Source organism: Microcaecilia unicolor, chromosome 1 (assembly GCF_901765095.1).
Source record: "Microcaecilia unicolor chromosome 1, aMicUni1.1, whole genome shotgun sequence".
Taxonomy (NCBI): domain Eukaryota; kingdom Metazoa; phylum Chordata; class Amphibia; order Gymnophiona; family Siphonopidae; genus Microcaecilia; species Microcaecilia unicolor.
Window position 1 is genome coordinate 503,836,951 of NC_044031.1, and position 15,666 is coordinate 503,852,616.

Genomic DNA, 15,666 nt, shown 5'->3' on the forward strand with positions numbered 1-15,666 from the left:
AGGAGCGATTGCCTCGATTAGGCCACTAGACTGCCAGGGTTTAAGGCAGGTCAGGTGTGTGTGTTGGGGGGGGGGGGGGGGATAGGCCTCTAACCGGTCATGAGGGAGGGAAAGATGGACATGACTCCGCATACAGTTTTGCTTTCAGCATACAGATTTCAGGCTAGTTTTGCTACCAAAACCAAAACTCGGGTGGCCTCTAAATTGCAGTTCTCTAATAGAATATCATGATCCCCTCAATATTCAGACCATGGTGGCCAGCATTTGACAGTATTGACTACTGAAGGAAGAATAAGGCCTGGATAGACCGATACTGAACATCCGACTGTTTGGTGGTGCCTAGAAGTTATCGTGTAACTGAGGATATTGAGCACCATACCAGTATATATGATCCAACATGTCCAGTTAGCTATCTGGGCATCGGCGGTGAATATCTACAATGCTCAGATAACTTCTGGGTCTTGCCCTGGACCATCCCAGCACTACTCAAGGAATTCTGCAGCAGTCAGTGCAAATATTAACCAGATAGTATCACTGAATATTAGCAGTTGGGCCAGCCAGCACAATTTAACCAGGCCCCAAACCATGCCTCTCTTGTACACATAACTTTGTCCTTTTTTTTTTGCAAATAAAATGGTTAAAGTTATATATACAACCACTGGGATTTTATTTGTAAAACACTTATACAATTAATGCTGCTGTTGGTGTAAATGCTTTTGAATCGCACCCTCGAGAAATTTATGTGCTTAGGTGCAAGAATAAGTGCAAGACCGCCCTTGTAGGAGAAATCAGAGCACACACTCTTGATTGGATGGCTGAAATGGACAGCAGTGAATAAGGAGAAAAAGGAGACAGATGATGCAATGGATAGAAAAGGGAAGAGGATGCCAGAAATGAAGAAGTTAGTAAAAATTTGAAAGTGGCGGAGATTGCACAGATGAGAGAAGGAAGGAAGGTTGGTTGGTGTGGTTTGGACACGTGGACAGAAGAAAGAAAAATTATGTTGGTAGGAAGATAGTGGCAGAAAAGGCCCAGAAGAAGACCTAAGATGTGGATCAATATTCACTGAGATCTCTGTGGTTCAAATGAGAAAACTGCACTTGACCACATAGTATGGTAAAACATGGCTAGCACTGTGTACCTTCCATGAGTTGGAAACACACATCAGAGAAGATTTTAAGACACCAAATATTGCAAGCCACTAAAATACTAATGCACATACAACTCTCCCCCCCCCCCCCCCCCAAACAGATATTATAGAACATTATAAAGTTTTGCAAAAAAAAAAAAAAAAATCATCCGTGGAAGAAATCTTGTAAAACGGGTAACTATGGCTTCTAAAGAAACCAGTCAGTAGTCAGAATGGAAGGTAAATCTCATACATTTCAAGAGAAAGACGAACCTAAGAGGTGGAAAGAGGAGCAGGTTACAAGTATGGAAATGCATGAAACACAAAATAGCAAGTCTGTGAACATATTCAAAAAAATGACTCATCCCCCTACTCAATCCCAAATACCTGGGATCTTGCCAGGTATTTGTGACCTGGATCGGCCACTGTTGGGCTTGATGGACTTTCGGTCTTTCCCAGTATGGCAATACTTATGTACTTATGTAATGTTGTGCCCGTGGGGAAAAAAAATATATTTTCTTGGATAAAGCCCTCTGTGGCTAGACATCAGGCACAACACCCTGAGCCCAAAATCTAGTGAGGAAGGTTGGCTCTTTCATATTTCACTACTAGGAACCCTTTCTGCTACCTTCACTCACATCCATAGTAGTACTTTGCTTTATTTCACTGTGCTATTCTACTTCTCAAGAATCCTCTGCTACATGCATCCTGGGCTGCTGGTACTTTTTAAATATAGTTTTGTGCTAATGGATCTCTTCTCATTTCTTTCTAGAATATAACTGGATTCTTCTGCAGTAGTAACAAAGGTATGAACAGAGATGTGCTTATTATGCAATGCCTACTCATTTCAGTTTTTGCTTGCCTTGTCATATTTTACCTAAAAGGAATGGTAAGAGCACTTCCAACTGGAAAACTTTCTGTGCTGGTCCTCCTTTAAAAGGCAGCTTGGTCCATAGCTACACTAAGTGGAAGGAAGTGGCCTTATAAACTGAAAAAGACTCAGGCCACCCACTGGCCATACTTATCTGTATGACCTGCTAAAATCACCAAAAGGACTTATTTGGCAGGGTAGCACTGAGTAGCACAGCCAAAATGCACACTTGCAAATAGTACGAATTACCCTCAAAGCATATGAAGTGTTCCTTTTTTTAATTTATACAAAATAGTTTATTTAAAAAAAATGATTTTCCTTTGGCCTTTTTATCTGTTCTATTACATACTCTAGTTTTAATCCATTCTTCTTAAAATATAGAAGGATGTACTCCGAAGCTTTGTGTAACCCAAGGCAAACATATAATTAAAAGTCACTTTCTGGGGGGTTATCCATTTCATCACACACAAACACAGAACAAGTTCTATCATGACAAAGTGAAAGACAGCTGTTTCATTGTGACATATGCAGGCACGAATAGCCTTGTTATGACAAAACACATTTAATCAAAGAAATACATCTGCTCAAAGTTAGAAAATGGCCCAGTAAAAACTGGGTTGTAGTTATAAATCAGTGCCTTCATCTCTTCTTTGTAACTCTTGAAATTATGGAAGCTTTTCCTGGCTGCAACAGAAACAAAAATATGCTGGGTTACACTAATGCAACAAGAAGTATATCCTACTAAGCAATCACAAAAGAAAGGGAACTGGATTATGAGACATCCTGGATCACATTCATCCAGCAAGCAGCAACATCGCACCATATACAAAATTCTACAACATTAGTGCAATTACAATTTTCATGAAATACTTTCATTACATTTTAAATTTAAAAATGACTCCTTAGAGAGAAGTTATTGTGAAAATGGTCTGCAGCTTTAAATAGTAATAGTTACACTTCCTCTTGGTTCTGCATTTTCTTTTTGTCTTGTACATACAATTCTTCTATTTTTGTAATAAAGTTTATATTCGTCTACCAAAGTTAGGGTTTGAGAACTGGTACTAAGCCAAAATTACTGCAAACTAACTTCTGGGCCATTTTACTAAGCTGTGGTAAAAAAGGGCCTTGCGCTAGCGGCGGGGGCCGTTTTTGCCGCGCACTGAGGCTCTTTTTACTGCAGCGGGTAAAAAGGCTGAAAACACACATCGGCATCTATGTAGTTTACACAATAGTAAAAACAATTAATCTGATAGTAACAGAAGAAGAAAGAAAAATACAATACAAAACCATGGTAAGTTTAAGAGGCAGGGGAAGAACACAACTGGGGTTAAGTGCACACGGCACTGGGGCACCTAAATTGAGGCACTGATTTATAAAACTGCCCTATATCACTCTTTTCTTCATTATGGGAGTAGTTCTATAAGGAGTCACCTAGTTTTAGCCAGCAAGAATGCACATAAATGTTAGTATTCTAGTCATTTATGCATGTAAGAGGACACATATGTGCAGACGTGATCATTTTTTGGTTATGTGCTATTTTAGGCACCAGGATTCAATGATGCATACTTTGCAGAAGGAGGAGACACAGTATGGGAGGAATTTGGGTGGAGCACAAGCTGGATGAACATTTAGGTGTGTACAATAATTCAGTGGCGATCCTTGGTCAGCTGCCACCCGGGGCAGTTCGCCGCTGCGCCCCCCCCCCCTGGGTGCAGCACGACCCTCCCCCCTCGGCGCATCAACACCCCCCCCCCCCAGGGTATCACCCAAGACCCTCCCCTGAGTGCATTCTTACCTGCTGGGAGCAGCCACGCAGCTGTCAGTTCCGCTGATTCCCTGCTCCCTCTGTCCCGGAACAGGAAGTAACCTGTTCCGGGGCAGAGGGAGCAGGGAACCAGCGGAGCTGACAGCTGCGTGGCTGCTTTCTGCACTCCCCCCCCCAGCGGCGTGCACCCAGGGCAAACTGTCCCCACCGCACCACCCTCGGTACGCCACTGCAATAATTTACACATGTTTGTTGGCATCTAGGCGAGGAATGAGCACTTATATACACTATCTCTAAGGCTTTTGTATGCGCTTAGGACCTGGGTATAATATTTACAGTACTGCCTTTTCATGTGTAAGGTTATTGCTGTTTCAGTCCTGGGACTTAGTGCTGTTATGGTATGGTAAGGTTCTGAGTATATTTTTGAAAAAATTTTGTGTCTAGTGTTTTACAGTGGAGAGATTGTGTGTTGGACTTACTGAGGTAACATCAGACCTTTAATATAATTTTAGTTGTAACATCAGACAGGATCTGATGGCTGAGGGCAAGTGAGATGTGTAAGAGAATAGAGAAGCAGATTGGTTGCAGACCTTTGTGGAGGTCTAAGCATCATATATGAACACGTTTTTCAACCTGCTTTAAATTGCCTAAGAGACATAGATAGATAGATAGATAGATAGATAGATAGATAGATAGATAGATAGATAGATAGATAGATAGATAGATAGATAGATAGATAGATAGATAGATAGATAGATAATTTATAAGTGCAAACTTCAGTAGATATATATTGAGCACTGAGTGAATTCCTAACAAATTTATAATTCTATCCCATACTGGTACCCAAAATTGTTTCAAATTAGTACAGGCAAACAGCATATGAGATAGAGTACCCACAGCAGACCCACAAGACCAGCATTTATTAGAGCCACCAGTCCCCAGTTTTGCAACCTAATGATGACACCTCTGGCCAAATCGTTATCCAATCAAGGCCTCAATCCATACATCTACGCAGATGATGTCACGATCTACATCCTGTTCAAACATGATCTAACAGAAATCACAAATAAAATCAATCACAGCCTCCAAATCATTAACTCATGGGCGGATGCATTTCAATTAAAACTTCACACAGAAAAAACACAATGTCTCATCCTGTCATCACAACACAACACGAGCAAACCCGCCACTATAAACACCCCAAACTATACCCTTCCTGTTTCATATAGCCTGAAAATACTTGGAGTTACAATTGACTGAAATCTCACACTAGAAAGCCATGTGAAAAATACAACAAAGAAAATGTTCCATTCAATGTGGAAACTCAAAAGAGTAAAACCTTTCTTCCCAAGGGAAATATTTTGCAGCCTAGTACAATCAGTGGTGCTAAGTCACTTAGATCACAGCAATGCAATCTATACCGGATGAAAAGAACAAATCATTAAGAAGCTCCAAACAGCCCAAAACACAGCAGCCAGACTCATATTTGGAAAAACAAAATACGAAAGTGCCAAATCCCTAAGAGAAAAACACTGGCTCCCACTTAAAGAACGTATTACGTTCAAAATCTGCACTCTGGTTCATAAAATCATTTACAGTGTGGCCCCGGTCTACATGTCAGAACTCACAGACTTACCACCCAGGAACACTAAAAGATCAGCACGCACATTCCTGAACCTCCACTACCCCAGCTGCAAAGGACTAAAATATAAAATATGCATCCAGCTTCTCCTACATAAGCACGTAGCTATGGAATGCATTACCACTCGCCATGAAAAAAATGCGCGACCTAACTTTCGGAGATCACTGAAGACCAGCCTGTTCAACATGACATACCATAATAATCCATCCTAATACCAGACAACGAAACTCAAGCCAGAACTGGATAAAACCTAAGTCTCTACACTCGACTACCAAGGTCTACTCTACCACGAATGAACCTAACGTAATACCACTTTATCTCTCATTCCGAATATGAATTCTTTATACTTGACTGCTAAATCTACTACTACTCTTTTTAAAATAAATAAGGGTGTAAGGAACATTAATGACAATACAAGGGAATATATATAATTAACTATACGGTAAAACTGATAAAAGCTGAAAAGATTATTTACTACAGAGACAATTCAAATTCCAGTGGGAGGAATTTAAGTGTGTGTGTTTCAGATACAATTCTGATTTCTAGGATTTACCTAACTTATTACAAAGCATCTCTTAAAAACTTTCTAGGTTCCTCACAGTTAAATTCAGCCATTTCAGGGCCACTACCTCCTTCTGCATAATTATGCAGAGGCTACATGGTTAGCACCATAGAACTATACATGATAGACACCACTACAGCATAGGGTAAAGATCGTAGCATGCCTTCATTTCCAGTACAGCATGGCTTTGGCAAGCTGAGGACTACAGACATTTACTTCATCAGAAATGTTTAAAGAACTACTCAATACAAAACACACTGTTTACTTTATCATTTCTTAGATCAGCATTTCCCAAATCGGTCCTGGAGTACCCCTTTGCCTGTCAGGTTTTTAAGATATCCACAATGAATATGCATGAGATTGATTTGCATAGACTGCCTCCATTGTATGCAAATTCTTTCATGCATATTCATTGTGGCTATACTGACTGGCAAGGAGGTACTCCAAGATCACGGTCAACATAGACTGAATCAAATCTCAAAGAGATTTCCTTGTAGTTGTTAATAAACAGAAAATTGCATGCCTGGACATTCGTCTGTAAATGTGCACCCTCACCTTCATTAACAAAAAAATCAGCCATGTAAAATGCTACTCTCACAGCCTGTGGAGAATGGGGTATGCTGGAACTATTATTCCATTCAAAAGAATTTTTCTCTGGATGCCACTGGATGCCATAAATAGGGTAGTCAAATGCTGCAACAGATAAAAGAAAACATTTTTTTTAATTTATAAATGTTTCTATACCACTGATTTGACCACTCTCACTCAAGAATTTGACATTAACAAAATAACCATGCTAGCCCAGTATCCTGTTTCCAACAGTGGCCAATCCAGGTCACAAGTATCAAATATAATACATAAAACAAAATATATCACATCAACCAATGTCAAAATCCTAACCCAATCACACATGAGCACTGTGATTAGAACCCACACATCCTGTAATTTGCACTAGAAGGGCGCCTTACCAATACCTGTTTAAAGTTATGCATTGACCACCCTCCATTTTTAGTTTAATGATTTATTAAACATTTAATATTTTAACAAGTACAGAGAAACGGCAAGGATGTCAACAGCTAACAAAATGAGCTACCACAGTTACAAATAGAATCTGCTATTTATCGGCTGTTATCTATCCCTTCTGTCCAATGCCCTAGACTTGAATCAACCAGGCACTCTGCATGTTTCTCCACTGCCCTCTCTTTTTTGAATGGACGTCCCTCCGAACATAGAGTAGAGCTTCCCTATAAGTCTCTTTCTTTTTCTTAGCATTTCCTGGGCCTCCCTAGCTGAGGTGGTAGTGGTTGGATGAAGGCACAACTCCTAACCAGTTTTTACTGTCTTCCTCCTCCTTTTTTCTTTCCCTGTCCTGCAGAATGTTGAATTTCTTTTCTTCATCTTGGTTTGTAAAGCACCTTGATTCGCTCTCTGACAGGCGGTATACCAAGTGTGGAATAAACATAAACCTTTGCAAGGGGATGTCATATTGTCAGCAATCTTAAATGACCGTTTTGAATAATAGTCCAGTTGTGAGCTCCTTAAGATTTGGCAAAGTACTCTTCAGTAAGGTGCAGTTTTAAGAACTGCATAAGTTCTACTGTTCTTGATGGATACTATCCTTTCTATTGTTTGGCTGGTTGTATAATAAAATTTTTTCTTTCATATTTATACACCATGGGATAGAAAACAGAGAGCAGGGTTAAATGGGCAGTATTTTCAATGGAGAAGGGTAGATAATGGGGCTCCCCAGGGGTCTGTATTGGGACTGCTGCTTTTTAACTGACCTGAGTATAACATCTGAGGCTGGCAAGTAATGTTTTTCATCACATTTTTTGGGGGGTGGAAGGAGGTTACTGACCACTGGGGGAATAAGGGGAGGTCATCCCTGATTCCCTCCAGTGGTCATCTGGTTATTTAGGGCACCTTTTTGTGCTTTGTTATAAAAGACAGGTCTAGTTCAAAATGTCTTAGTTTTAGTCCTGGACGGTTTTGTTTTCTTCCAATATGGCTGAAAAACATCTACGTTTCAGGAACGCCCAATTCCTACCCTGAACACGCCCCTGATATGCCCCCTTGAGATTTGGACGCACTTCTGACGGACTTGAAAGAAAAATGTCTAAAAATAGATTTTGAAAATACTGATTTGGACGTTTTTGTGAGAAAAACATCCAAATGCTGCTTTATGCCACTTTTTAGACATTTTTCTGTTTTGAAAATGAGCCCAACAGTGGAATTTGAAAAGGTACAGAGAAGGGCGATGAAAATGATAAAGGGGATGGGACGACTTCTCTATGAGGAACGGCTGAAAAGGCTTGGGCTCTTCAGCTTGGAGAAAAGACAGATAAGGGGAGATATGATAGAGGTATATAAAATACTGAGTGGAGTGGAACAGGTAGATATGAAAGAATACTAGGACTAGGGAGCACACAATGAAGTTACAAAGTAGTAAATTTAAAATGAATTGGAGAAAATATTTCTTCACTCAATGTATAATTACACTCTGGTATTCGTTGGCAGAGAATGTGGTAAAAGCAGTTAGATTAGCTGGGTTTAAAAAAGGTTTGGATATCTTCGTAAAAGAAAAGTCCATAAGCCATTATTAAAATGGCCTTGGGAAAATCCACTACTTATTTCTGTGATAAGAAGCATAAAATGTACTGTTTTAGGATCTTGCCAGGTGCTTGTGACCTAGATTGGCCACTGCTGGAAACAAGATACTGGGCTTGATGGACCTTCAGTCTGTTCCAGTATGGTAATACTTATGTACTTAACCTGATTACAAGTCTTACTGTCAAACTCCACACAACTCAACCCTGCTTTATGATGCCTCCTCAGTACCACCAGGCACACACAAACCTTATATTCCTACACCCTTACACAAAAACATCTTCCCAAATACCTGCCTCCAGCACACCCACATAAACCTACACCTATAGTCCCCACATGATAGAAAAAACATATTGACCTGGCTTCTAAATTCACAGACCCCCATACAGATAACTCAAACATACAGCCCCTTATGCTAACCTGCCACAATAACCCCCACACATTCCCACAATTACCCTCCATCTACATGACCCTCAACACAACTGTATCACACACTACCCATCCAAACCAACCAACCAACCTCCCTCTAAAGCACAGTTACACATCCACACACATACATAAATGTCCATATCTCAAAGACATCCCTACACACAAATACTTCCTTTACATACTTCCTCACAAAACCATCTGCTAGCAAATTGCACTGTACATCCATATCAATATCCTCCTAACCCCTACTCCCCACTCAAAAAAAACATACCACACACATACCCCACCCCTCCGGATATATACCCCACACAGCCTTATACCCTTCTATATACAAAAAGAACCTCTAAATACACCATTCTATTTCCTCAAAATGTGACTCCATCAAAACTCTTCTAAACACCTTCTATAAATCTTATGTTGGAAAGAATTCCCAAAGCCATGTCTCTGGCCTGCTTCAACTACAGTACATACTGTACTGATAGTGCCAAAATTAGTTTCAGTGTTACAAGATAGTATAATATCTACCTTCCATAGTTGATATAAATTCCAGCTGGTCAGCTCTGTTGGTCGTCACAACTTTGTAGAAATTCTTCAGTTTTTCATTCTTTGTGAAATTCTGTAGAAGATAATGAGACCATTGAAGTGTGTATTAAGACTGCATTTCAATGAAAAGTTTTAATCACAATTAATTGCACAATTAAAAGGCACTTTATTTCCCACTGCTGCTCTTTGCAACTCTGGGCAAGTCATTTAACCCTCTATTTCCCCAGGTACAAAATAAGTACCTGGAAAGGCGGTATATCAAATCCCATCTCTCTTCCCTTCCCTAAAGGACTGATATTTTCCCTCCTTCCCACTCCCAGATCCAATATCTCTCCCTTTCTCAACCTTCCAGCCCTCTTCTCTTCCCAAGGTCCATTATCGCTCTTTCCTGGAGTTAATTATCTTTCTTCCCTCCCTCCCATTACCAGCACCTCTCCATCTCTCCCCTCCACCCCCACAAGCAGCAGCACAAACTTGGTGGCGAGCAGCACCAAGCTCTTCTCGTGGCTTCTGGAGATCACTGCCTTGGAAATAGCTTCCATTGGTGAACCCTCTAGTTTTCCTTCCGGGTCTGCTGCTCACACATCCCTACTCCTCTCAATACCCCCACTAGTCCATCTTAAAAGGTGGTCTTCTGCTGGTCCTGGGAGTGGCAACGTTGAACATAAATTGCCTGTGGCCTACTCCAAAGCTTTCCCTCTGGCTCATCCCGCCTCCTCTGATATCACTTCCTGTTTCTGCTGGGCTGGCCAGGCAGTAGGCAGCATATGTGCAATGCTGCCGCTGGGAAGGATCAACGAAAAAACACTGTTAAGATAGACTGGAGTGTGTGTGTGTGGGGGGTGATGTTGAATCACAGATAGGGGAAAGATGTTAGATTGCACTGAGGACAGGGGTTGGGAGTGGAAGAAAGCAGAAGAGATGTTTGGACGAGATAAGAGATATCGCAATGTCATTAGTTTTTCGACATCACAATAAACTTTTAAAATTGCGAATATGATTTAATGCATTAAACGCAGACTTAACTGAGATTAAAAGTGCAGCCCTAGTATGTATACATTTACGTGTATACATGCAGTGCTGAGAAAAATCTGTCAACCCTCAAGTATCCTAATATAAACTGATAAGAGAAAGAGTAACCCCCACTGAATAAATTAACTCAATATAATATATCCTTTTTGTCTATCTATGGTGCAACATTTCAACAGGTTTTAGGTTGGGTCTTTAATTTGGCCAATCCAAAACATGAAATTTTATTTAGTCATTCAGTAGTAACCGTATCTAAGTGTAGTTTACCAGCTTTGTTTTTTTTTATTTGTGGTGGGGAGGCATAAGAGCTCAGATTAGTAGTGGTAAGGAGCTTCCCCCCTCTGAGCAGATTGTCATCTATTAGCTTTCTGTCCCCTCCCCCATGACACTCACCTTCTCTTCCACACTCATACACACATTCTATCATTTATACCTCCCCCCTCCTCCCAGGCCTAAACCTTCCTGTTCAGGTGTAGTTTCAACAGTGTGATTCAATAACATTAGGAAATATGTTTTCAAACCTTTATCACCTTACTTTATGTTTTTTTTAATTATCTCATAGATTTACATTAATTTCTTCGGCCTTTCCGTATTAATTCATTTTAACTTTTTCTACATTCCTCGCGCTATTGATTTCTAAGTTTTGTTCTTGATACTACATTTATTCTTTTTGTGTATTTCCTCTAGATTTTTCAAGAGAAGGGAAGAGAGAAGATGGTGTTCATGGTAGGGAGGACAGGGAGAGATGCTGGCGTGCAGAGGAAGAAGAAGGGCAGCCAGGTAGAGATGCCAGGACTTGAAACAGGGGATGGAACACACAAATGGGATGGTGTCCGTGGAGGGGAGGGGAGGGTGGAAATATGAGAAGAAATGGTACCCATGGAGGGGAGGTGTGGGGAAAAGAAGAGATAGAAAGTAAGTTTTGAAGAAAAAGGAAAATGGAAGAAAGTGTAAGACAGATATAAGGAATGACATTAAGGAAAAAAAGGTGGCGAGAAAAGAGGCCCTGGAAACAGAAGGAAGCAGAACCAGAGTTAGAGAACAAGATGATTGAAAAATATATCAACAGACAACAATGGTAAAAAAAAAAAAAAAAGATTTTATTTTTGGTTTAGTAATTGAAATATGTCAGTTTTGAGAATTTGCATCTGCTGTCTATATTTTGCACTGAACAGGGGGAAATGTGAGGGACACTTTATGCAATTAATCGTGCAATTAAAATTTAATTGATGTGCAGCCCATTTTGTTTTGATTTTCATTTGTATACTGAATGCTTTGTGAGTCTCACCTTAAAATGTCATGTTTGTGTTAATAGATTTGAAGTCTCTTGATGTTAGAGATGGCAGGCTTACAGTGTAGCATGATACGAGTTTAATTATCAGAGTTATTGAAATATGTAGCATGATACGAGTTTAATTGTCAAAGTTATTGATTTTGCTGGATCAGATACAAATGTAAAATATACAGCTGAAAATACTTTACTTTCTCCCATCCCCCTGGAAACTACTGGTAACAAAAACTGGCTGGGTAGATACCCAAGTCCATCAACACATCTCCAAAGAACAAAACTCTGAAGATGGACAGCAATCACAGAGACCACAGTTAACCAAAGACAGTGAAACTCCACCTATTCTCAGACAATGACTCAGACTGGAAAGTCCATCTACCTATCTAATTTGACAAAAGAAGCCCACTTACTCTCAGACAAAAACTCTTTTAATCCTGTCAGATGCCTTCTAGATGTATATCACAGCAGATGTCCAGACAGTCTTATCTCATTAAAGATGTGACCAGTTACCATGCTCCATCTCAAAACTAGATAAAACAAGTTTTCAGCTATCCCTGAATTTTAATTGGATCGAGTACACCCCACCTGACTTCAGCCTATGGTCCAACAAGAGATTATAAAAAGCCTGGAACATGCTCGCTTGGTCTCTTGTTTCTTTGCTCTTGCTCTTGGCTCCTCGATTCCTGATCTGCACCTCCATGATCCTTGCTACACTTCACACACATCCCTGATAAGACTTTCTCCAGGCTCCAGCAACAACTCTGCAACAAAAAGACTTCTTTTCTAGCAAGGATCTCCTTCATCACTCCAACCAGCAGCCTCCATCAAAGTGAGTTACCATTATCCAGCCTAATTTATAATTCAGATTTGCTATCTTGAAAGCACATTTTCCCTTGTAAAAGATTCCTAAAAATTGCCTCTCTCTTGTGACATTATTACGTTACCTGTATTGTAAATAAACATTTTAAAGTTAAATATATGGTCTTTATGTTCTGAGCACATGTCCTTAAACCTTACAGTGCAGATTAATGTAGTTCAAATATAGTATTTAATTCCCTCTTTTCTTACATATTCTTATTCTTATCATTTTACCTTACATTTAATTGGTGGAGAATAGAATATAGAATAATATAGAATATATTACATTATTATTTTAACAGCAGCGAGGTGCCCCTTTTTCATCTGCACCTCATCACAGCCACTTCTTGTAGTGCTATTTATGTGCAGGGTTATTTTTACTGCACTTTTTGGTTTGGGAGGAGACAGTGGGTTGTTTTTGATCTTTATTAGGGCAAGGGAGCACTGTACTTACAATAAAGTATGGACAGATCTATTTGTTTTATCACAGAATATTCAAAAGTTTTTTTTTTAGATTCCCAAGATGCTATTAAATTATTTATTGGAATGTACTCTGATTAAATCACCCAATGAAAAGCAAAAAGGTTTTGAAGGAGTTTCAGAAAGTGCAGCCTATGGTAGTCTTTCCTGTAAAACCTTAATTGACTCCTATACAGCATTCAAAATTAGATGGATTGGGTAAGCCAGGTTTCCCCATCTTCTTACACTAAAGTTAAAGGAGGAGGTGTAATTCTCATTTCTAAACAGTGTTCTTTTGTAGCTCAAGTTACTTCTGATTCTGATATATTGTTGCTGCACTTATATCTGTTGAGCTATATATATGTCAATGATGGCTCACCTGGCTTTTTTTGTAACCTATTTCAGACACTTGTGCTACATGCTACTATTCGAGGAGATTTCAACTATCTACTTATATATATATATATATAGCTCAACAGATATAAGTGCAGCAACAATATATCAGAATCAGAAGTATCTTGAGCTACAAAACTACTTACTGCACATCACAAAACCTGTACTTCATTTAGAAGCTCTGCTGCAACCAAGCTCGTTTCTAATGAAATGAAAGAGTTTCGTTTGTGTGATGTCTGGAGAGAGCATCATTCTATGTGGTCGAGAGTTCACTTGCTATTCAGCTGTTCATAAAAGTTATTCAGGAACAGATGACTGGCTTCTTTCTATAAATTTAATACGTATTGTTAAATTCTAGTGAGATTGAGCACATTACTATTTCCAATCGTGCTGCAGACAGTTTTCAGTTACAATATTTGATGGCGAACAGCCAGCCTCTTCACTGGCCTTTTAATACATAATTATTAACTAATCCCTTTTTTATGGTCCAATTATCAGGTGCTTGGGCTGAGTATATATGGTTTTAACTATAATGCAGACACTCATATTCTTACTATCTGGGATACTGCAAACACGGTCCTTCAAGGACAATATCTGCAATCCCTACTTGATTAAAGAGAGAGAGAAAGAGAGAGAGAGATCTTTGCTCCAGTCAGAATTTGCTAGGTTGGAAATCTCTCATATAAAGGGATATGAAAGATTCTATGTTTTAGAAATTATTAGAGGTGAAAGGGAAACTGGCCACTATGGAAACTACTAAAATTGCTTATTATATGAGCCTTATGTGCATGCTAACAAAGCAGACAAATTATTATTGTGACAGTTACATAATGTTAAATCCAGAAAGCAAGTTACCAGTATTACGAATCAACACGTTATGGTTCTTCTTAAACAAAAGGTTTTTGCATCTTATTTTGCTGACTACTACTGTATGGCAGTGTGGGTCTGTGAGGGACACAGTGCAGATGTCCCTAGATATACTCCCTCATGGGGAGTTGCAGTTCAGCTACCTTGCAGCAGGTGGTGCTAGACCTGCTGTGTCAGAGGCTAAACTGCAGAGCTACTATAGCACAGCCAGAGTGCATTGTGGGAAAGTTGCCTGGTCAGGAGAGAGTGGGCTCCACAGTGCATGCAGAGGAAGTTAAAAAAGCCTTTGGATGCAGAATGGAGAGGCCACAGGAGAAGAACAACAACAACAACAGGGGCCCCAGAACGTGACCTGACGGAGTGCATTTAAGTTGCTGTGATCTGGCTGAGGTAAGCCAGGAGGACATGTAATTACTGTGTTGCTGAGGTAAGCCATCGTACTTTTTGAACTGAACTGTGCTGGAAGCTTTAGTACTGCTTAACTGAATTGTGCAAGTGTGCTGGAGGTCAGGCTGGAGTCAGACCCGACCAGCGTAGTACAATTGAGAAGCAGTGTTTGAGGCAGAGACCACGTAACCACTGACTATTTGGCCTGCTAGTCAATTCATACTAATCACGATAAACTGTTTTACATTACAAGCCCGGTTCTGTGAAGTAACAGGCAGAGGATTAAGCAAAGTAAATAATTTATTTTGGAGTTTATACCTCTTGCCTGGCTGTATTATTTCACCGGTCACATCCAACGCCCGCTCAGGCACTTTATTCTTTTCAAGCTTTAGCTATTCAACAGAATATAGGAGATTGCCAAATTGCCCCTCTCTCAAACTGGATGACTCTGCTAGGCACCAGCCTCCCATATTCAAAAGCATTTAACCATCCAGGATCGGCACCTGGCAGGTTAAATGCCCCAAAAAAGGCGAACTGGTGATATTCAGCGGGGAACAGTCAGTTATCTCCTGCTGAATATCACCAGTTAGCAGTTAGAAGATAGCCGGTTATATCGGCCGACATAGCCAATTTTCAGCCCCACTTTAACGGCTATATTTGGCTGTATTAATATGTGGGATATCTTTGGCCAGTTAGCAGATAACCGGCTAAATCTGAATATTAACATAGCCAGTTATCTTCAAACTGGACAAAAATAAACCAGATATTCAATGCAGGTCACCGGAAATGGCCCAGCATTGAATATCTGGTTTTAATGGCGACTGTTGGGAGTTAGCC

The 15,666-nt window shown here is 40.0% G+C and overlaps 1 protein-coding gene across 2 annotated transcripts in view; it reads right to left on the reverse strand.

Annotated features, from left to right (window-relative positions):
• Positions 1–1,574: 1,574 nt before the first annotated feature.
• Positions 1,575–15,666, reverse strand: part of GGH (gamma-glutamyl hydrolase) — a 110,599-nt gene continuing 96,507 nt past the window's right edge. Inside the window, exons 7-10 of one of the 2 annotated variants that reach the window (XR_003943383.1) lie at positions 9,531–9,621; positions 6,525–6,662; positions 2,036–2,684; positions 1,575–1,967 (exon numbers count right to left, since the gene is read on the reverse strand). Coding sequence is in view for 1 of the 2 variants with exons in the window: in XM_030214917.1 (XP_030070777.1) it covers positions 2,563–2,684; positions 6,525–6,662; positions 9,531–9,621 (351 nt within the window). In the remaining variant the exon portion in view is untranslated. Of the gene's footprint in view, positions 2,685–6,524; positions 6,663–9,530; positions 9,622–15,666 lie in introns of both variants that reach the window. The other variant, XM_030214917.1, reaches the window with a different exon arrangement.